This window comes from Cebus imitator, unplaced genomic scaffold (genome assembly GCF_001604975.1).
Source record: "Cebus imitator isolate Cc_AM_T3 unplaced genomic scaffold, Cebus_imitator-1.0 Scaffold203, whole genome shotgun sequence".
Taxonomy (NCBI): Eukaryota; Metazoa; Chordata; class Mammalia; order Primates; family Cebidae; genus Cebus; species Cebus imitator.
In genome coordinates, this window is record NW_016107518.1 from 2,226,485 (window position 1) to 2,246,847 (window position 20,363).

Genomic DNA, 20,363 nt, shown 5'->3' on the forward strand with positions numbered 1-20,363 from the left:
ATGCCAGGCAGCATAATTTTCTATGTAATTTTGGATCCCAAGGCCCTAATGCTCTTGTCTCCACTTAAACAGAAAGCTATACTAAGTAGCCAAATGAAATAAAAGAAGGAAGATACATACCAATCCTAGGAAAGAAGGTGCTACTGACCTTTGGAAGTAAATGCTGATCTAAGCAAAATATTGTCTGCCTGCTCAATCCCTCACTAATATGTCTTTGTCACAAAACCAAAGCAACACTGAGTTGGGATGATCTAACTATAGGATCATCAGACAGTTGCAACAGTAAAACACCAAAGGGCTATGAACAATGCCTCCTGCTTCTAAGGAACAACACAGGACACTGGTTACCTCTAGGGAGACCTGAACCAGAAGATGCACAGCCCCAGCCAGGGAAGGCCTGAGCTGACCAAACAGCTTTCTCAATTCAACTGGGAATCTGCCTTTCACTTTCTGCCATAATAAACATCCATTTTGATCACTTCCCTCCCCAAAGCCAGGTAACTTCTATAATTCTAGCAGTATCGGTCCCCCACTACAACATGACTATTCTCTTCAAAGCTGTAGGTCATGAACAATGGTCTCTATCTTCTCAGTAAGGCTTCAAATTTTAGCTGTCCACATTTCTCTCTTGGGAAATTTAGTGACTGAAGTCCTTGATCGGTTACTGGAAGAATGTCCCCCTTGGGATTTATGTATCTTAATCTCAAAGAGCCGACCTCTAAAAGGCAGGGGTCAGGGGTCAGGGCTACTACCTAGCATCACAGAGGCACTTATTACATGCTCCTTACTACTTGCCCATATATACAGCTTCTTGATGACAAAAGTCGCTTCTGTAGCTTAACAAACCGAGTGATTTTTCTGTCTTTTTAGACACAAAATGTGGTTGAAAAAAATTCAGAAAGCAGTGTTGTGACTGACATAACCAGAAAATTTACTAACATGGTAGAAGACAAAGATAATAAATTAACAGAAATCTAAGTTTAGTTCAGAATCTAATTATTAGGAATAATAAACCTTGAACCATAGATCAGACATTCTGTTAAGTGACCAAACAAATGAGACAAAGCATTTTGCTACAGCTATCCCATTTAAAAGAAACAACACAAGGCCAGGCACAGTGGCTCACGCCTGCAATCCCAGCACTGTGGGAGGCCAAGGCAGGCAGATCACTTGACGCCAGGAGTTCAAGACCAGCCTGGCCAACATGGTAAAACCCTGTCTCTGCTAAAATACAAATATAAGCCAGGCGTGGCAGCGCAGTCCTCTAGTCCCAGCTACTCAGGAGGCTGAGGCGTAAGAATCGCTTGAACCTGGGAGGCAGAGGTTGCGGTGAGCTGAGATTACACCATTGCACTCAGGCCTGGGTGACAGAGTGAGATTCTGATGAAAGAAATGAAAGAAAAGAACGAAGGGAGGGAGGGAAAGGAAGAGAGGAAATGAAGGAAAGAAAAGAAAGAGAGGGAGGGAGGGAAGAGAGGGAGGAAAGGGAAACAGGGAGGCAGGGAGGAAGGAAGGAGAAAGGAAAGAAAGAAACAAGACAAGACCCTAAACAGAAAAGATAGCATGTGTTTCTAGAGAGAAAATACGAAACACCATCATGGGAAAGCCAATCAGTTCCACTATCAAGAGAAGTTTGTATTACCCTAGTGATGTTTAAAAAAAAAAAAGATACTGGTCTCATGCTAATAAGGCCAAATGTTTCTTATGTTTTTTTTACTGAATCAGAAGATTTCTGTCCCTAATAATATCTCCAAAAACAGAAGTATCTGTTGCTAATATATGATACCAAAATGGCAGACTGTCAGCCAACTCCTAAATCTGTTATTTCCTTCTCCCTGAGTGTGCATCTGCCTACGTATCTTGCAACTATCAACTAGTTTTGAACCATGGAATGTAAGCAGGAGCGATGTGTGCAATTTCTGGGTCATTTGAAATTTATTACCAAGCCCAGGTGCGGTGGCTCACACCTGTAATCCCAGCACTTTGGAAATGTGAGGCAAGAGGATTGCTTGAGCTCAGAAGTTTAACACCAGCCTGGACAACATAGTGAGGCCTTGTCAACGCAAAAACGTTTTTGAAAATTAGCTGGATAGGCCAGGCATGGTGGCTCACTCCTTTAATCCCAGCACTTTGGGAGGCCGAGGCAGGCAGATCATAATGTCAAGAGATCGAGACCATCCTGGCCAACATAGTAAAACCCCGTCTCCACTAAAAATACAAAAATTAGCTGGACATGGTGGTACGCACCTATGATCCCAGCTACTTGGGAGGCTGAGGCAGGAGAATCGCTTGAACCCAGAGGGCGAAGGTTGCAGTGAGTCAAGATCAGGCCACTGCACTCCAGCCTGGCAACAGAGCAAGACCATCTCAAAAAAAAAAAAAAAATTAGCTGGGCATGTGGCACATGCCTGTAGTCCCAACTACTTGGGAGGCTGAAGTGAGAAGATCACTGGAGCCCAGGAGGTTGAGGCTGCAGTGAGCTGCCTGAGTGACAGAGTAAGAGCCTGTCTCAAAAGGAAATATAAAATTATTGCCAGATGCTTATTCCATACTTAGCTTCCCATACCATCTCCTCCTACCACAGCCTGGATGTGGATGTTACATTCAGCATCAACCATGCAGATAAAGACAACAACCTAAGGAATGGTGGGTCAATAAGGAAGGAACCTGGATCCCTGGCTCCCTTTGTAGAATAGAGCTGCCCAGCCAACCTAAAGCAGCAGCCATCCTGAGAGGTGAGAAAGAAACACAGTCTACCTTACTGAAGCCATCAGGAGCTCTTAAGTTAAACCTCAGCTTCACCTTTGACTCATACAATAAGTAATTAATCAAACATATTAGTTTCTCATTGTTCTAAAGAAAACAGATACACTTACTCCACTGCTTTCTTGTAGATTTCAATGGCCTTGTCCAAGTCTCCCTCCAGCAGGTGGATCTTCCCCAGCATTATATAAGTCAGATCATGCCTATTAAGATTCAGGGCATTGTGCAACTGGTCTTGTGCCTGACAAGTTTGACAAAGCAAAGAAAACCAAATTACTACCACTGAAAGAACTATAATTTGATATGGCTAATGTAAAGACAGTTGCTGCTGTATTGACATAGGAACATCAGATTTCAGCAAAGAGCCCCCACTACCCAAAGACCAAAACATACCAAAACTATCCTTGTTGAAAAGACAGCTGGCAACATGGGATATCTGCTTCTGAAGCTACTTGGAAGAATTTATGCAAGATGATTAATCTTTCTGAATGTTTACTGCTTGATATTCATACCTATGACTCATACTTCATAAGTCAAAAGAAACATCATAGTACATGTAGAGTACTATACTAAACTAAATCCCAGCTGTAACACTGACCAGATGCACAAATTTCTCTGTGGTGGGCCCCCATTTCCCCACCAACGTGATGATAAATGAATAAATAGATTGTTCTCATTTATTCACCCAACAAGTATTCATTGAGTGCTTGCTGTTCTGGGTGCTAGATATATTTGAATTAATAAAATCAACTCCTTGCTCTGGAGGAGTTTACCTCCTAGTAAACAAAAAGGTGTTTAGTCATTCGCTGATCCAACAAGTATTTATATAAATGCCAAGTATTGTATTTGCCTAGCCTGTTAGCTATACAGTAAAATCTATTTCTTCTCAGTACAGGTCCAACCAAAGACCAATCCTTCTTTTCCCCTGACTCAGAATAATGCTGTGAATAGAAATATGAATGTTTGAAATTGTCTGTGAAGAGAAATATCTCCTAATCAAGTATATAAAACTGTAGATCCATCTACAAAACCTAAGGGACCCACTAAATGTATTTTATGAACATATATTGTTTATTATCTATCTCAGGAGAAAAGTTACTTTTACAACCCAATTGCTAATGTGCATTTTTTTTTTTTTTTTTACACCAGTGTGGGATAGATTATGTTATCCCAGTCTGCAAATTGATACAAACTAAACATTGTCAAATGGGTACTAATTCAGATTCTCAGTCCTGGTGGCATTGGAGAAAGGAGAATAAAACTTCACAATCACTAAGTGTAAGCTCTATGAAGGAAACTACCCAACGTTCCCATCACTAAGTTTTAGAGCTCTCAGTAATTTTGTCTGTTCCTCAATTACGATATATACTTTTCCTTACCTGAGTATCAAGGTAAGCTCAAATTGTTTTCTCTGATTTAGGAGCCTATAGCTTAATCACAAATATAAATTCTCATCATGGAAAATAACTAAAACTTTTAAAACTCAGAAATCAGATCCACTTAAAATTTATTTTCAATGACCCTAAAAACTAAAATCAGTTGCTGTAAGGACATTAGATCACTCACTTGCTCATGATTACACCTTTAAGACTTAAGGGTCCACTTTTTGATATATGTTTCATTAAGCATTTATTTCTATACTGGGAAATTAAACTGGAGGTAGAGAAAAAGAAGAAAGGAGAAAAACTGCCATTCTCTCATATTTCTAGAACTTTACATGTTCTTATTAAAAGCAGAAAACAACAGATGAATAATGACAAGTGAAAATTAAAACAGAAATAAATGTATAAAGGTAATTTTAATTTTCAGTTCCAAAAACCTTTGCAAGCACCAAGGATAATACAAAATGAGCAATGTAACTCTGCAACAGCAAGTGCACCCTGAGTGAAATCCATCACCACTTCTATAAATTACCTTGTTGAACTGCTTCAGATAAATGTAGCAAACTCCTAGGTTATGGCTGATCTCCTAGGCACATTAAAAAAAAAAAAAAAAAAAAAAAGGGAAACAACTTAGGTGTAATTCCACAGTAAGTATTAGAGTGAATGAACAGACATCTAGAGATTGTTATTGCTCGGCAAGGTTTAAACTTTAATAAAAAGCTGACTGTAATGCATGGTTTAGAGTTCGTACTCAAATATATTTGTTAAAAATTAGTTCTTCAATTTAAAAAACATGGATTATAAGAAATAAAAGCAGAATAAACAGGTGATCTTCCTGGATCTATGGGGCACCCTGGGGCACATATTCTCTAAGAGTTGCCCATCACCCATACCCTTTTAACCTTCTCAGGAGAGAAGCTGAAAGCCCCCTGAGGACTGCTAGCCACATTTCTGCCCTTAAGGCAAGACAGCTGGACAGTGACACCTGACTCAATTGAAGTCCTTTCCCTAGGAATCTGGAATTGGAAGAGAGCTAGTTAGTTGCAAGTACTAAATTCACTAGGTGATGTGGACTTGAGGACTGACAGCACCACCTGGAGTCCGCTACGGGGGAATACATGTAATTGGAGCCATCTGCAGAAGTCTAGAGCAAGATGGGAAAACTATGGTCTATGGGCGAAATCCATTCCCTGCCCCTTTTTATAAGTACAGATTCACTGGAATGCAGACACAACCACTGTTTCTGTATGGCTCGTTTGCATTAGAACTGCAGAGTTAAGTCATTGCAACAGAGTCTGTATGAAGTTGTACAAATTAAAATATTAACTGACCTTTTACAAAAAAAAAGTTTGCCAACCTTTGATCTACAGAAAGAAAAGATAAAGCAAAAAGGCGAAGTATCTACCTTGGTTGCAGAAGCATTCCAGTTCTGCTTCACTAAAAGACCAACTTATGTATTTGTAAAAGATAAGGCCTTTTTTAAATCTACCCACATCGTCACACTAAAAAAAATGAGTGATTGCTTGATATTAGATATTCAATTATGTTCAAATTTCCAATTATCCCACAAATGCCTCGCATTTCAAAAAAAAAAAAAATTGTATTCAATCACACCTCAAATCATGTCCATATTACAGCGCATTGGGATTTGAACTCAGGCCTGCTTCCAAAACTTGCATACTTCCATCTTTGCCATGCTATCAGAATGCATTCATGGAGAAAGACAAGGCAGAAATAAAGCCTTTCTTGTTCTTTAAATGTCCTGCTCTGCAGTAAGAACTGTCAAGGTAAGTAAGTAAATACATAGATGTCCTGAACCTCTGACCTTTTAAAATCTTTAACATGACAACAAAGAAAATTTGCAAAGGGGAATGGAACAAATCAGGGTCAAATCCTATCTTTCAGGAGGTAAGGGAATCCAGCAAACATCTTACAAAGGCAGTCGGTTCAATGGAAAGATCAGTCTTAAGATGAGGAATCTTAGATCGTCCTAGATCACAGGCCTGAATTCCAGTTCTGGCTCAGTAACAACCTTACTGTAGCAACTTCTTACACTTCAGCAAGACATTCCATCATCCAAAGCCTTAGTTTCCTCACTTGTCAATGGGGGAAATCCTCCCTACTTAACACAGCTGTTCCAAAAGTCAAATAAGATAATAGGAGGAATTACTATTCCCCTGTTGTATATGGAATACCCTGATGAGTCAAATAAAGTAGAGCTAGGTATTCTTTTTTGTTTTTGGAGACGGGGTCTTGCTCTGCTTCCCAGGCTGAAGTGCAGTGACAAAAATCACAGTTCACTGCAAGCCTCAACCTCCCAGGCTAAAGTGATCCTCCGACCTCAGCCTCTAGAACAGCTGGAACTACAAGTACACATGACTACTAATTTTTTTTTGCTTTCCTGGAGACTGGGTCTCTATGTTCCCCAGTGTGGCCTCAGACTCCTGGGCTCAAGTGATCCTCCTGCCTCAGCATCCCGAAGTGCTGGGATTACAGGTGTGAGTCACCACACTCTACTACAAGTTTTTCTACAGATACTTATAAAATACATAGGGTAGAAAAGGGCTGTTAATAAAAATAAAATGAAAAATCATTTAAAAATTTTAAAAAGAAAAGAAAAGTGCCATGAAGGGGAAAATTTTAAAGGAAAGTTAAAAAGTAGAAAAAAAAAAAAAGGGGGGGGGGCTGGCATGGTGGCTCACGCCTGTAAAGCCAGCACTTTGGGAGGCCAAGGGGGGCAGATCATGATGTCAGGAGTTTGAGGCCAGGCTGACCTACACGGTGAAACCCCATCTCTACTAAAAATATAAAAATTAGCTGGGCATGGTGATGTGCACCGGTAATCCCAGCTACTAAGGAGACTGAGGCAGGAGAATAGCTTGAACCCTGGAGGAAGAGGTTGCAGTGATCCGAGGTTATGCCACTGCACTCCAGTCTGGGTGACAGAGTGAGACTTTGTCTCAAAAAAATTAAAAAAAAAAAAAGAATGGCCGTTTTGTGAATGACCACATCTACTAGTAACAATGGGGTGGTTATCCCAAATGAGTCAGTAATACCAAATTAGCTTTTTCAACGAACTGGATAAATTAAGAAACATGTTCCATTCCCCGTGACACTGAGTTCTCCTGTTTTACCTCTTCCCTATCTCCCTCTATGGGTTCTCTTCTTCCGCTCAGTCTTTCAAAACTGGTTTTTGATGGCTCACACCTGTAATCTCAGCACTCTGGGAAGTAGGAGGAGGAGGATCACTTGAGGCCAGGAGTTTGAGACCAGCCTGGACAACATAATGAGACCTCATGTCCACAAAATAAATTTAGCCAGGCATGGTGACATGCACCTGTAGTTCCAGCTACTTGGGAGGCAGAGGCAGGAGGATTACTTGAGCCCACGAGTTGGAGGTTACAGTAAGCTATGATCACTCCAATGTACTCCAGCCTAGGAAATTTTGTCTCTTAAAAAAAAAAGTTTAGAAAGCAAAGTTAAAAACTGCTAGCACCCAGCGATGTTCCAGGTATTCTTGGTGGGTCCTGGCTCCTCACTGGCCTGTATGGTGACCGTCTGTGGTGTTGGCCACCCCAGGGTCCTGGCCCCCATACACAGTGCAGGGTTTCCTCCCTGCATTAAAGCAGTAACTTTTCCTGCGCTGTCTCAAAAAAAAGTAAAAAACTGTTTTTTTCAAGGGTTCCATCCTCAGCTCGTTGCAGGGTAATGTCATCCAATCTGATGGTTTCAATTACCACCTTTGTGTTGTTGACTCAGAATGTGTATCTCTATGCCAAAACACTTAGTTTCAGATTTCTATATCCAACCATACTGGACACACCTCAATTTAGATATCACCAAACAACCTAAAACTTATCATGTCCAAAATCCTCTGAAAGATAGGAGTTAACTCTGATTTCTTACCATCACCTTCTTCCAAAACTTGCTCCTCCTGCTTCCTGTATTTCCTATTCTAGTTGATTGGTACAGTCCACCAGTCCGCCTTTGCATCTCCAGGGCATACAGCAGTGCTTGGCATATAGGAGACATACTCATTTTTTGAAAAAACCAACTGAATTAAAATATATGAATTTTTCTTTATCTGTAGCTTCACTCTGGCTGTTAGCTATAACATACTCCACAGCATAAAGAATCAACTCAGTCTTCAGACGTCCAGAGGGAAAGCAAATTGAACAAACTTCAAAAATAATAGTGCCCCATAAGAAATGCAACGGAAATCCATGCTAATTCAGTGTACTAATAAATCTAATCCTTCATTCATAGATATGAATGTCTCTCCAAGAATCATCAAATACTTGAAAAACACTAACAGCATAAAATAGAAGAACCAAAATGAAGAGAGCAAGAAAAAGATAACTCTGGGAAGCAGAACAGAACTTCAAGAATCAGAGATATTGGCGAGGCTATTGCAAGAAGACAAGATTTTTGGAAATTAAAAATACAATAAAGGAAAATGAAATAAATATTGGATGGATAGGCTATACAGCAGAATACAAACAGCTAAAAACGAAAATGATGATCTGGAAGGTAAGACCGAAAAAATGCCCTGAATGTACAATAAAAGGACAAAAAGGGCCTGGCGCAGTGGCTCACGCCTATAATCCCAGCACTTTGGGAGGCCAAGGTGGGTGGATCACCTGAGGTCAGGAGTTGGAGACCAGGCTGGCCAACATGGTGAAACCTCATCTCTGAGGTTAGCCAGGCATGGTGGCAGGTAGCAATCCTAGCTACTTGGGAGGGTGAAGCAGGAGAATCACTTGAATCTGGGGGAGAGAGCCTGCAGTGAGCCGAGATCGTGCCACTGCACTCACTCCAGCCTGGGCGACAGAATGAGACTCTGTCTCAAAAAAAAAAAAAGAAAAAACAAGCAAGCAAAAAAAAAAAAAAAAAAAAAGTCAAGGAAGTAGAAAATGAGAGGCAAGTTAAGAGTTGTGGAGAACAGTTAGAGAACATATCATAGAGAATGGAAAAGTGTGGCAGATGCTGCTAGTTTTCTACCTGCTACCTACTCTTCTCTTCTTCCTTACTAATAGAACCCTGTTTGTTTAGAGTGGCAATGTGACCAGATTAAAAACTACATTTACCAGCTTTCCTTATAGAAGGGGAACTGATATGACATAAGGCGAAGTCTGTGGGGAACTTCTGGGAAAGTTGTGCTTTCCCAATATAGGCTCTGTCCTTTTCTCCTTGTTGCTTTCTCTTTCCCCCTTCCTAGAATGCAGATGTGATGTTAGATGCAGCATTCTTCTAACCATGAGGAAAACTCACAGCCTTGACATCCTAGACCACCAAAGCAATGCCAGCAACTACTTATCTGGACATCTTGTTTCATAAGAATTAAAAAATAAACCCCTAATTTGTAAAGCCAATGTTTAATCAAATTTTCAGTTGCAGTTACACACAATCCCCAACTGATACAAAGGGAAGGGGAGGGGAAAAATAAAGAACTACTCAAAGATCCTGACCCACAGAAAGGCAAGGGTCTTCAGAATGAAAGAGCCAACTGAATGTCACACAGATGGGGATGGGAAAAAGGCATGAAACACAACTCGATGCCTCTTGCTGGCATTATGGAACTCCAACGATGAAAAAAATACCCGAAGGCCGGGCGCGGTGGCTCACGCCTATAATCCCAGCACTTTGGGAGGCCGAGGCGGGTGGATCACGAGGTCAAGAGATCGAGACCATCCTGGTCAACATGGTGAAACCCCGTCTCTACTAAAAATACAAAAAATTAGCTGGGCATGGTGGCGCATGCCTATAATCCCAGCTACTCAGGAGGCTGAGGCAGGAGAATTGCCTGAACCCAGGAGGCGGAGGTTGCGGTGAGCCGAGATCGCGCCATTGCACTCCAGCCTGGGTAACAAGAGCGAAACTCTGTCTCAAAAAAAAAAAAAAAAAAAGAAAGAAAGAAAGAAATACCCGAAGCTTCTAGGGGTCATCAACAAGAACCAGACTGTTAAGAGGCTGCTTGCCAGCAAACTGTTAGAAAATCATGCAGCAATGCCTGCCAAGTTATGAGGAAACATGTTTTTTTTTTTTCTTTTCTTGATATGGAGTCTCGTTCTGTAGTCCAGCCTGGAGTACAGTGGTACGATCTCAGCTCACTGCAACCTCCGCCTACCAGGTCCCCATTCAAGCAATTCTCCTACCTCAGCCTCCCAAGTAGCTGAGATTACAGCCATGAGCCACCATGCCCAGCTAAGTTTTGTATTTTTTAGTAGAGACAGGGTTTCACCATGTTGACCAGTCTGATCTTGAACTCCTGACATCGTGATCTGCCTGCCTTTGCCTCCCAAAGTGCTGGGATTACAGGTATAAGCCACCGCACCCCGCCAAGGAAACATGGGTTTTTATCCTGTACTCAGACAAATAATGAATCAAGTATGAGAATAAAATCAAGGCATTTTTGAAATGTAAGAATTCAGAAATAAGACAGCCACATGATAAATGGAACCATCAGCATGTTTACTAATAAGAAAGAACTGAAAGTTCTCTACTTACCCAATCTTTCTGGTTGAGTTTAGCTGCTTCATTATAGACTTCAATGGCAGCTTTATGTTTTCCCAAAAGAAATCTGTAAAAGATATATTTTCCATAATTATTACCTCAAAATTCTTAGAAGACTAACCCCACTAGTCCCACATTTTACTCATATTTCATCCAGCAGAGAATTCTAGAAGCCTGTTCTCCATGAGCTGGTTTTACTAGTTTGGCCAGTGAAGCTGCTGTACACTAACAGCAGAAGCTTTCTTAGTAGGGACTGCAGTGGCAACTGTTCCAAGTCTTGGTCTCATTCTACACCAATTTTAGTGAAAGTCTTGTGGAATTTTTTTCTACAACGTACTATAAATGCAGGCCAAAAAGGAAATAAACCAAATGATGTACCATGTTAAACAGTAACTACCATCATTTATCATCACCCATTAGGGACATGTCCTTTCCTTCCAAGACCAAGTCTCTTTCCTTGATATTGGATCATGAGTTTAGAATGAAATGGGGAAAACCAAGCTCTGCAAAAACAACGCAGGTATGAATGGCAATGTAGCTAACAAAGTGGAGATGTGAACTCCATGGAACAAAGGACTGAAAAGGGACTACCTAGTAGTTTATAAAGACTCTGGCGATTCTTCCCATCTAGGAATCTACAGGACATTCACTCAACAAATACAGATGCTCCTTAACTTATGATGAGGTTATATCCCAGTAAACTCATTGTAAGTTGAAAATACTGTAATTCAAAAATGCATGTAATACATCTAATCTACCAGACACCACAGGGTTAGGCTACTCTATCTTAAACATGCTCAGAACACCTATTCTGTTCCATAGAGTTCCTATCTCCACTTTCTTAACTACATTTGCTGACAGTTGATCAAAATCATCTAACACAATGCCAATTTTATAATAAAATGTTGAGTATCTCATGTAATTTACTGAATATTGCACTGAAAATGAAAAAGAGAATGGCTGTATGGATACCTGAAGTACAATTTCTACTGAATACATATCAATTTCACATCATCGTAAAGTTGAAAAATTATATAAGTTGAACCATCAGAAGTCAGGAATTCTCTGTCCTTACTAAAAACCTATTGTGTGACGGCCAGGCGTGGTGGCTCACGCCTGTAATTCCAGCATTTTGGAAGGCTGAGGTGGCGGATCACCTGAGGTTGAGAGTTCAAGACCAGCCTGACCAACATGCAGAAACCCCATCTCTACTAAAAATACAAAATTAGCCAGGTGTGGTGGCACATGCCTGTAATCCCAGCTACTCAGGAGGTTGAGGCAGGAGAATCACTTGAACTCGAGAGGCTGCGGTTATGATGAGCCGAGATTGTGCCATTGCACTCTGACTGGGCAACAAGAGCAAAACTCCATCTCAAGGAAAAAGACAAACAAAACAAAACAAAACAAAAACCTACGGTATGACAAATGTTATGTTAAGTGTTGGAAGTGCAGATGAGACAAATTCCATGGATGCCAATAAGTTTAAAGACTTAGGCCACAAGGTGTCTCTATTTACATGATAAACAATATCAGGTCTCCCATCAAACTAGAATGCAGTGTTTGAAATACTTAATTCCTCAACACTAGTTATCTCATTTTCTCAAATTTCAAAATTAATCCAAGCTTTTCAGAGTGAATCCCATTATACCTATTAAACCATTCCCCACTTGTGTATCAGGCTGATGTGGCTGCCAGCAGCAGGCTATACCTATATTTTACACTGTTCTCTTTGAGTGCCCTAGGGCCTCCAGCCTACCAATACTCACAAAGATCTTGCCACCTGCTTGAGATTATCAGCACTCTGAGGGCTAAGAACGGCACATGTCTGGAAGAGTTCTAGGGATTCTTGGATATTTCCTTCCAGGCGAAATATCAATGCTGCCAAGAAACGGAAAATACAAAAAAAAAAAAAAAAAAAAAAAAAAAAAAAAAAAAGAAGAAGTAAAACCATGTTCTGGGAAAGCTGGGATCAGAAAAATTAGAGAAGAGGAAACTGGGAAACAACATCAAGCTGTATCCTTAATACAATCAGATATGACTTCAGACAGGCCAACCCAACAACCAAAACTGTTGACCAGCTAAATTCTGCTTTAGTAAGGTAGCTCAAACCTACCTACTTCTCTCTCTACTCCCAGGATCCATCACATAGATAATCAGTTCCTTTGCAAATTATCACACAAACTCTTCACATTAAGAACATTTTGGGACTTCCCCATCAGATGCTTCATTTATCATAACTGACTTCCACCTGATCATTTTCAGAGTGAACCCCCAAATGGGGCAAATGGAATCAATACCTCAAGTTCAATACAGAGATTCTGGCAAAGAATACAGTAACATTTCAGACTTCAGTTGTTAGTATAACAGCCAATAAGAACCAGTGGTTTTTCCTAGGCCTATGTTTTCAGAAGAATTTATCAGGCACTGAAAATCTGTTACTTGTAACACTGAGAATAAGAGCATTTTTGCCATGATGTCCTCAATTTGTCAATCTTACCAATCATATCAGAAAATTATATGTTAATGTGAAGACTACAAATGCAATGAATGGTAAACAAAACCATTCATTTATACCCAAGAGTCAAAAAGAAAGTTCCTGGGAAAATTAAGAATGCTATTTATGGCACTGAAGAGTAAAATTTAAATCAGTGGTCCTTATCTTTAGTTTTTGATGAGCTGAATGTATGCTCTGCTTTATCCTGTTTATTTCTTCTAGGCTTCTTCCCCTCATCCTGATTCACCTTACAACAATCCTCAAGCTCTTCTTCATCTCTTTTAGCTTGACTAGAAGGAATCCCTGCAAAAGCATCTTCTGGCCCTGAAATCACTGTATTAGGCAGGAATCCTAAGCATCCATTCCAAAAAACACTAGCCAGAAACTAAAAAATGGGTGAGTAAAGACAGCAAGTTTTTTTTGTTTTTTGTTTTTTTTTTTGAGATGGAGTTTCGCTCTTGTTGCTCAGGCTGGAGTGCAATGGCACGATCTCGGCTCACTGCAACCTCCATCTCCCAGGTTCAAGCGATTCTCCTGCCTCAGCCTCCCAAGTAGCTGGGATTACAGGCATGTACCACCATACCTGGCTAATTTTTGTATATTTAGTAGAGACGGGGGTTTCACCATGTTGGTCAGGCTGGTCTCGAACTTCTGACCTTGTGATCCACCCACCCCGGCCTCCCAAAGTCCTGGGATTACAGGCATGAGCCACCACACCTGGCCTTAAGAGCAAGTTTTCTAACAGTACTAGTCATTTCTAGAGTCAAATCCAACACAATAATTATATATATATTCAGATTTCATAAAAAGATAATACTGAATAAAACCTTTCTGGAACATTTACACTCATCCACCTGTAATGACATTTTGGTCGACAGCTGCACAAATGACAATGATCCCTTAAGATTATAATGAAGAGGAAAAATTCCTATTGCCTACTGACATCATAGCAATCAAAACAGTGTAATGCATTACTCACCTATCTGTAGTGATGCTGGTGTAAACAAACCTGTGCTGCCAGTCACATAAAAGTATAGCGTATACAATTATGTATATATAGAACATAATACTTGATAATGATAATAAATGACTATATTACTGGTTTATGTATTTACTATACTATAGGTTTTAATCTTTAGAGTGTACTCCTTCCATTTATTAAGAAAAAAAAGTACAACAGCCTCAGGCAGATCCTTCAGGAGGTATTCCAGAAGGTATCACTATAAGAGATGACAGCTCCGTGCATGTCATTGCCACTGCAGACCTTCTATAAGGAGGTGGAAGACAGTGATATTTATAATCTAGACTCTGTGTAGGCCTAGGCACGAGCACATGTGTATGTGTGTGTCACAAAGACCTTAGATGGGTCACAAAGCTCTGAATACCAAAAAAGACAACACCAAGGATACATCCTGCATGTTAATACTACCATTGCAGTAGTGTGTGTGTCTTAGTTTTTAACAAAAAAGTTTAAAAGTAAAGAAATAAAAACTTTTAAGAATAGCATAAAGGGCCAGACGTGTGGCTCATGCCTGTAATCCCAGCACTTTGAGAGGCTGAGGCAGGAGGACTGCTTGAGCCCAGCAGTTCAAGACCAGCATGGGCAACATAGTGAGATTCTGTTTCTACCAAAAAAAAAAACAAGAAGAAGAAGAAAAAAGCATATAGAATAAGGACATAAAGAAACTACTTTTGTACATATTGTACAATGCTTATGTGTGTTTTAAGTATTACTACAAAAAAAAGTTTTAAAGTTCATAAAGTAAAAGTTACATTAAGCAATTTTATAAAGTAAAAATTTACCATTGCAGAAAAATTATTTTTAAATAAATTTAGTATAGTCTAAGCGTACAATGTTTATAAAGTCTACAGTAGTACACAATAATGTCCTATGCCTTCACTAACTCACCCAGAGCAACTTCCAGTCCTGTAAGCTCCATCCATGGTAAGCACTCTATACTGGTGTACTATTTTTTATCTTTCATACCATATTTTTAACAGTACCTTTTCTATGTTTAGATACATTTACCACTGTTTTACAACTGCCTACAGTATTCAGTACAATACATGCTCATATAGGTTTGTAGCCTAGGAGCAACAGACTATATCATACAGCCTATGTGTATAGTATAATATCATCCATCTACATTTGTGTAAGTACACTCTATGATGTTCACACAATGATAAAATTGCCTAACAACACATTTCTTAGAATGTATCTCCAGTGTTAAGTGGTATGTAGCTGTACTTGAATTTATTTCTAAAATTGCCTGCTCTTTTTCAAGAATCTAGGAAAAGTGTATTTCTCTAGCAAGAAGACAAGAAGTGTCTTACCTTGGACATAGATAGCATATTCACACAATCCCTGAGTCTCCTGAAGCTGGTCTTTGATAACAGCCTGAAAGAGGAAGAAAAAGGCTTCTGAGCAGTGGTTAAGATTATTCAGGTGTATTCAATAATATGTAAAAAATCTAGAGTATTAATAATGCCTAGTAAAGTACTAGTTCATCCAGTTTCTTAAAATTTCAACTCCCTTGTTATGATTACTTATCCTAGAACAGGGATTTGCAAACTATGGGGCCTACAGGCACTTTTTATTTTTGTACAGCTCTCAAGCTAAGAGTGGTTTTTGTATTTCTAAAGAGTTATAAAAAATAAGATGATGACAAATATGAGGTAGAGACTGTATGTGGCCTACAAAGCCTACAATATTGTTGGCCCATTACAGAAAAAGTTTGCCAACTCCTGTCTAAAATCTAACTAGACAAGCTAAGAAAAGTATGAAAAGATTTCCAAGTAATATCACAGAAGAAAAAGAAAGAACCTTTCAAGATTCATACTGGTATCTGCCTTCAGGTCAGTGGTGTCAAAAAAAAAACTATTATGAATCTTTGTCATACCAGTATGAATCAGTTCTGTGAACTACCATAGGTATAAATGCCACAGGTATAAATTAAAAACCTTAGGTCACAAAGCTCTGGATGCCAAAAAAGATGACACCAAGGATACCTTCTGCGTGTTAGTACTACCGCTGTCTGCCTGCAAGTTTGTAACATATATGATATGTAACCAAAGATATAGAAAAAGGGAAATACAAATGGCTTTTAAATATACAAATGATGATCAACCTTGCAATAAGAGGAAAAATTAAAAATAAAACTCAACAAAATACCATTTTTCATCTATCCAAAGATTAAAAAGTTAAGACAATATGCTGAGTTGAATATCTGCCTCCACTGGAGGCAGAGAGTTGTTTGGTCTTGACCTAAGACGACATACGGAACACACCTAAAACTGATCCACAGCCTGCAGTCACACCCAGCCAACTCACAGTTGATCTGAAAGCCCATGAGCAATTAATATCTGTTTGTTGGGGGCCACTGAAATTTTGAAGTTGTATGTTAAGCATCACTAAAACAGCAAAAGATAAGCAGTAGATGAGGTATGGGGAAAAAGGAATTCATACTTCATCACTGAGATATAAACTGCTACACTCTGTGCAGCAGGCAACTGTTAGCTGCCTACCCAGCATCCTGCCTCTCATTTTCATTATCATGGCAATCTCTTACCTTGCATGCTTCATAATCTTTCCGGATATAATGAAGATGAATCAACCAGTTCTGCTTCTCCAAAATAGGAAACTCTGGAGCTAAGTAGCATATTTTGACAAAACAAACAACACAGTTATTAGATTTTCTCCTTTAGCACTGTCCTCATGTCTAAACTAACCATAAACATACTGCAATATCACATGAAAATTTTCATGCTATTTACTATAAGAATATATTATAGTGTATCAAAAATGTATAGATTATCAAACAAAGAGATATTTGTCCTACTACTACACGTTCAATATATATCTTGAGTTTTTGAAGCTTGTAATGTCAGTTTCTCATCAAATGATGACTTGGCCTGAAAAACATAAAATCCTCCTTTGTCTTTTCAATCCCTCCCTCCCTGATTATAAAAGGTGAATAGAAAGACTTTCTAAAGAAGACTGAAGGAATGTCACTAAGGAAATATATGTAAGATAGTTAATATCACATCTGATGATCAGAATACCAAAAATATTTTAAATAAACACAATCTTTAGAAATAGCGCAAATGAGAACACTATGCTGTTGTCCAGAAATGAGAAGTCAACAATGAAAAAAATCTAGTTGAGTCATTGAAAATGGCTAATGATAGAGAAACCAAAAAATGAGTTACCTGCCCACTAAAATCAGAAGTTTAAAATACAGTAAAAATTCATTAAGAAGTTACTTTTCTGTGGTAACAAGGAGTAGAAAGACCCAAATTAACCCCAGAATGGTGAAGATCTCAAGGAAGGAAGAGGGAAGAACAGAATTATGAAAAGACAGAAAGGAGACTTCAACTCTTTAATGCTTATTTCTCAAAAAAATAAAAAGCTTTAAAGTAAACACGACTAAATGTTTTTTACTTATTAAGCCTAGCCAGTGAGGACATGCCTGTTTATATTACTTTTGTGAACTTTAATATGTTGGTGACAGTCCTTGATTTTTAAAAATGGAAAACAGCCCACATACAGTGGCTCATCCCTGCAATTCCAGCACTTTGGGAGAGCGAGGTGGGCAGATCACTTGAGTCCAGGAGTTTGAGGCCAATCATCTTATTTCTTTGAGGCCAGCCTGGGCAACACAGTGAAACCCCATCTCTACCAAAAATACAAAAATTAGCTGGGTGTGGTGGCACATGCCTGTGGTCCCAGCGACTCAGGAGGCTGAGGCATGAGAATCACTTGAACCAGGGTGATGGAGGCTGCAGTGAGCTGAAATCATGACACTGTACTCGAGCCTGGGCCAGAGTAAGGCTCTGTCTCCAAGAAAAAGAAAAAAAAGGAGGGCTGGGCGTGGTGGCTCACGCCTGTAATCCCAGCACTTTGGGAGGCCGAGGCGGATGGATCACCAGGTCAAGAGATCGAGACCATCCTGGTCAACATGGTAAACCCCATCTCTACTAAAAATACAAAAAATTAGCTGGGCATGGTGACGCGTGCCTATAATCCCAGCTACTCAGGAGGCTGAGGCAGGAAAATTGCCTGAACCCAGGAGGCGGAGGTTGCGGTGAGCCGAGACCGTGCCATTGCACTCCAGCCTGGGTAACAAGAGCGAAACTCCGTCTCATAAAAAAATAAAAAAGAAAAGAAAAAAAAGGAAAAGAAAGGGAAGAGCAAGGGGAAGAGAGGAAAATGACTGTAACCTATTTCTTGATGTTCCACAATCTAAGGAGAAACAACCTAAAGAAAACCAAAAAACGGCCAGGTGTGGTGGCTCATATCTGTAATCCCAGCATTTTGAGAGGTCAAGGCGGCTGGATCACACGAGGTCAGGAGTTGGAGATCAGCCTGACCAACATGGTGAAACCCCATTTCTACTACAAAATACAAAAATTAGCTGGGTATGGTGGTAGGCGTCTATAATCCCAGCTACTTGGGAGGCTGAGGCAGGAGAATCACTTGAACCCAGGAGGTGGGGGTTGCAGTGAGCCAAGATCACGCCATTACACTCCAGCCTGGGAGAAAGAGCAAGACTCTGAGGAAAAAAAAAAAAAAAAAAACCTCTATGTCCAGGGAGAAAAAAAATGCTTACTGTGATTCAGAGTTAATGTTGCCTGAACACAAAAATTAAAAGGTATGACCAGACACCTTGGCTCACAACTGTAATCCCAACACTTTGGGAGGCTGAGACAGGAGGATCAGTTGAGTCCAGAAATTTGATACCATCCTGGGCAATATAGCAGGACCCTCATCTCAAAAAAAATTTTTTTTAATTTTTTTAAATAAAAAAGTAATGTTGCCGGGCGCAGTGGCTCACGCCTATAATCCCAACACTTTGGGAGGCTGAGGCAGGTGGATCACGAGGTCAAGAGATCGAGACCATCCTGGTCAACATGGTGAAACCCCGTCTCTACTAAAAATACAAAAAATTAGCTGGGCATGGTGACGCGTGNAAAAAAAAAAAAAAAAAAAGAAGTAATGTTGCTCACTACTATCCAAGAATATGAAGTATCAATGAAATTTTTAAGAACAAATTATAACAGAAAGTATGAATATGATTTTACACACCAGGAACAAGAAAAAGTAAAATTTTAAGCAACTGACTCTTCATCTTCTGAGTATACATATTCTCTTAGTAGAATCACCCTTCTGGTCATCAGGGCCTATTTGAGATTCTTCTAAGACTTTTGTTTCCTTTCTTCTCTTCCCCTATGCCTCGCCAAAAAGCAGATCTCTTGGTTATTCACATTCTGCCTAACCACTTCCAGAATTAAATTTCCTTTGAAAAAGCCACACGAAACACCAAGCTTAAAGATGTATGTGTGTGTGTCTGTGTGAAGTACATAAAGAACTGTACCATAATAAATATTTCTGGGGGCCAGCCACAGTGGTTCACGTCTGTAATCCCAACACTTTGGGAGGCTGAGGCAGGCATATTACGAGGTTGGGAGATCGAGACCATACTGGCTAACACAGTGAAACCCCGTTTCTACTAAAAATACAAAAAATTAGCTGGGCATGGTGGCACACGTCTGTAATCTCAGCAACTTGGGAGGCTGAGGCAGGAGAATCACTTGAACCCAGGAGGCAGAGCTGCAGTGAGCCAAGATCACGCCACTGTACTCTGACCTGGGTGACAGAGTGAGACTCTGCCTCAAAAAAATAAATAAATAGTTCTGGGACAGGAGGGCTTACTCAGTAATCTTGGACCAAGTCTCGACTGCATGACCCACCCCTCTGTCACCTATCTACTAAAGGGAAGAGTAAAAGAGAATGAGGCACTGAACCCTTTTGAGTTTATACTATCATTAAGTATTACAAACCTTAGATACTTAGTATAGTATCACTAGCAGTCTAAGAGAAAAGTTATAAAATGTTAATTTTCAAGTCTTGGCTGTTATTAAAATCTCACAATAAAAGACGAGTCATGGCTAGCCATGGTGGCTCACGCCTGTAACCCCAGCACTTTGGGAGGCCTAGGTGAGTCCAGGAGTTTGAGGCCAGCCTGGACAATGTGATGAAACCCCATCTCTACAAAAAAAAAATACAAAAAAATTAGCTGGGAGTAGTGGCACATGCCTGTAGTTCCAGCAACTTGGGAGGCTAAGTTGGGAGGATCACTTGAGCCTAGGAGGCAGAGGTTGCAATGAATCATGATTGTGCCACTGCACTCCAACCTAGACAACAGAGTGAG

The 20,363-nt window shown here is 39.9% G+C and overlaps 1 protein-coding gene across 1 annotated transcript in view; it reads right to left on the bottom strand.

The window, feature by feature from the left end:
• The window catches only part of BBS4 (Bardet-Biedl syndrome 4), a 45,831-nt gene that overhangs the window by 10,130 nt on the left and 15,338 nt on the right, over window positions 1-20,363 (bottom strand). The window contains 6 exon segments of the mRNA XM_017548083.2: window positions 2,873-3,004; window positions 4,678-4,731; window positions 10,653-10,725; window positions 12,425-12,536; window positions 15,487-15,550; window positions 16,722-16,801. Coding sequence (XP_017403572.1) covers window positions 2,873-3,004; window positions 4,678-4,731; window positions 10,653-10,725; window positions 12,425-12,536; window positions 15,487-15,550; window positions 16,722-16,801 — 515 coding nt within the window.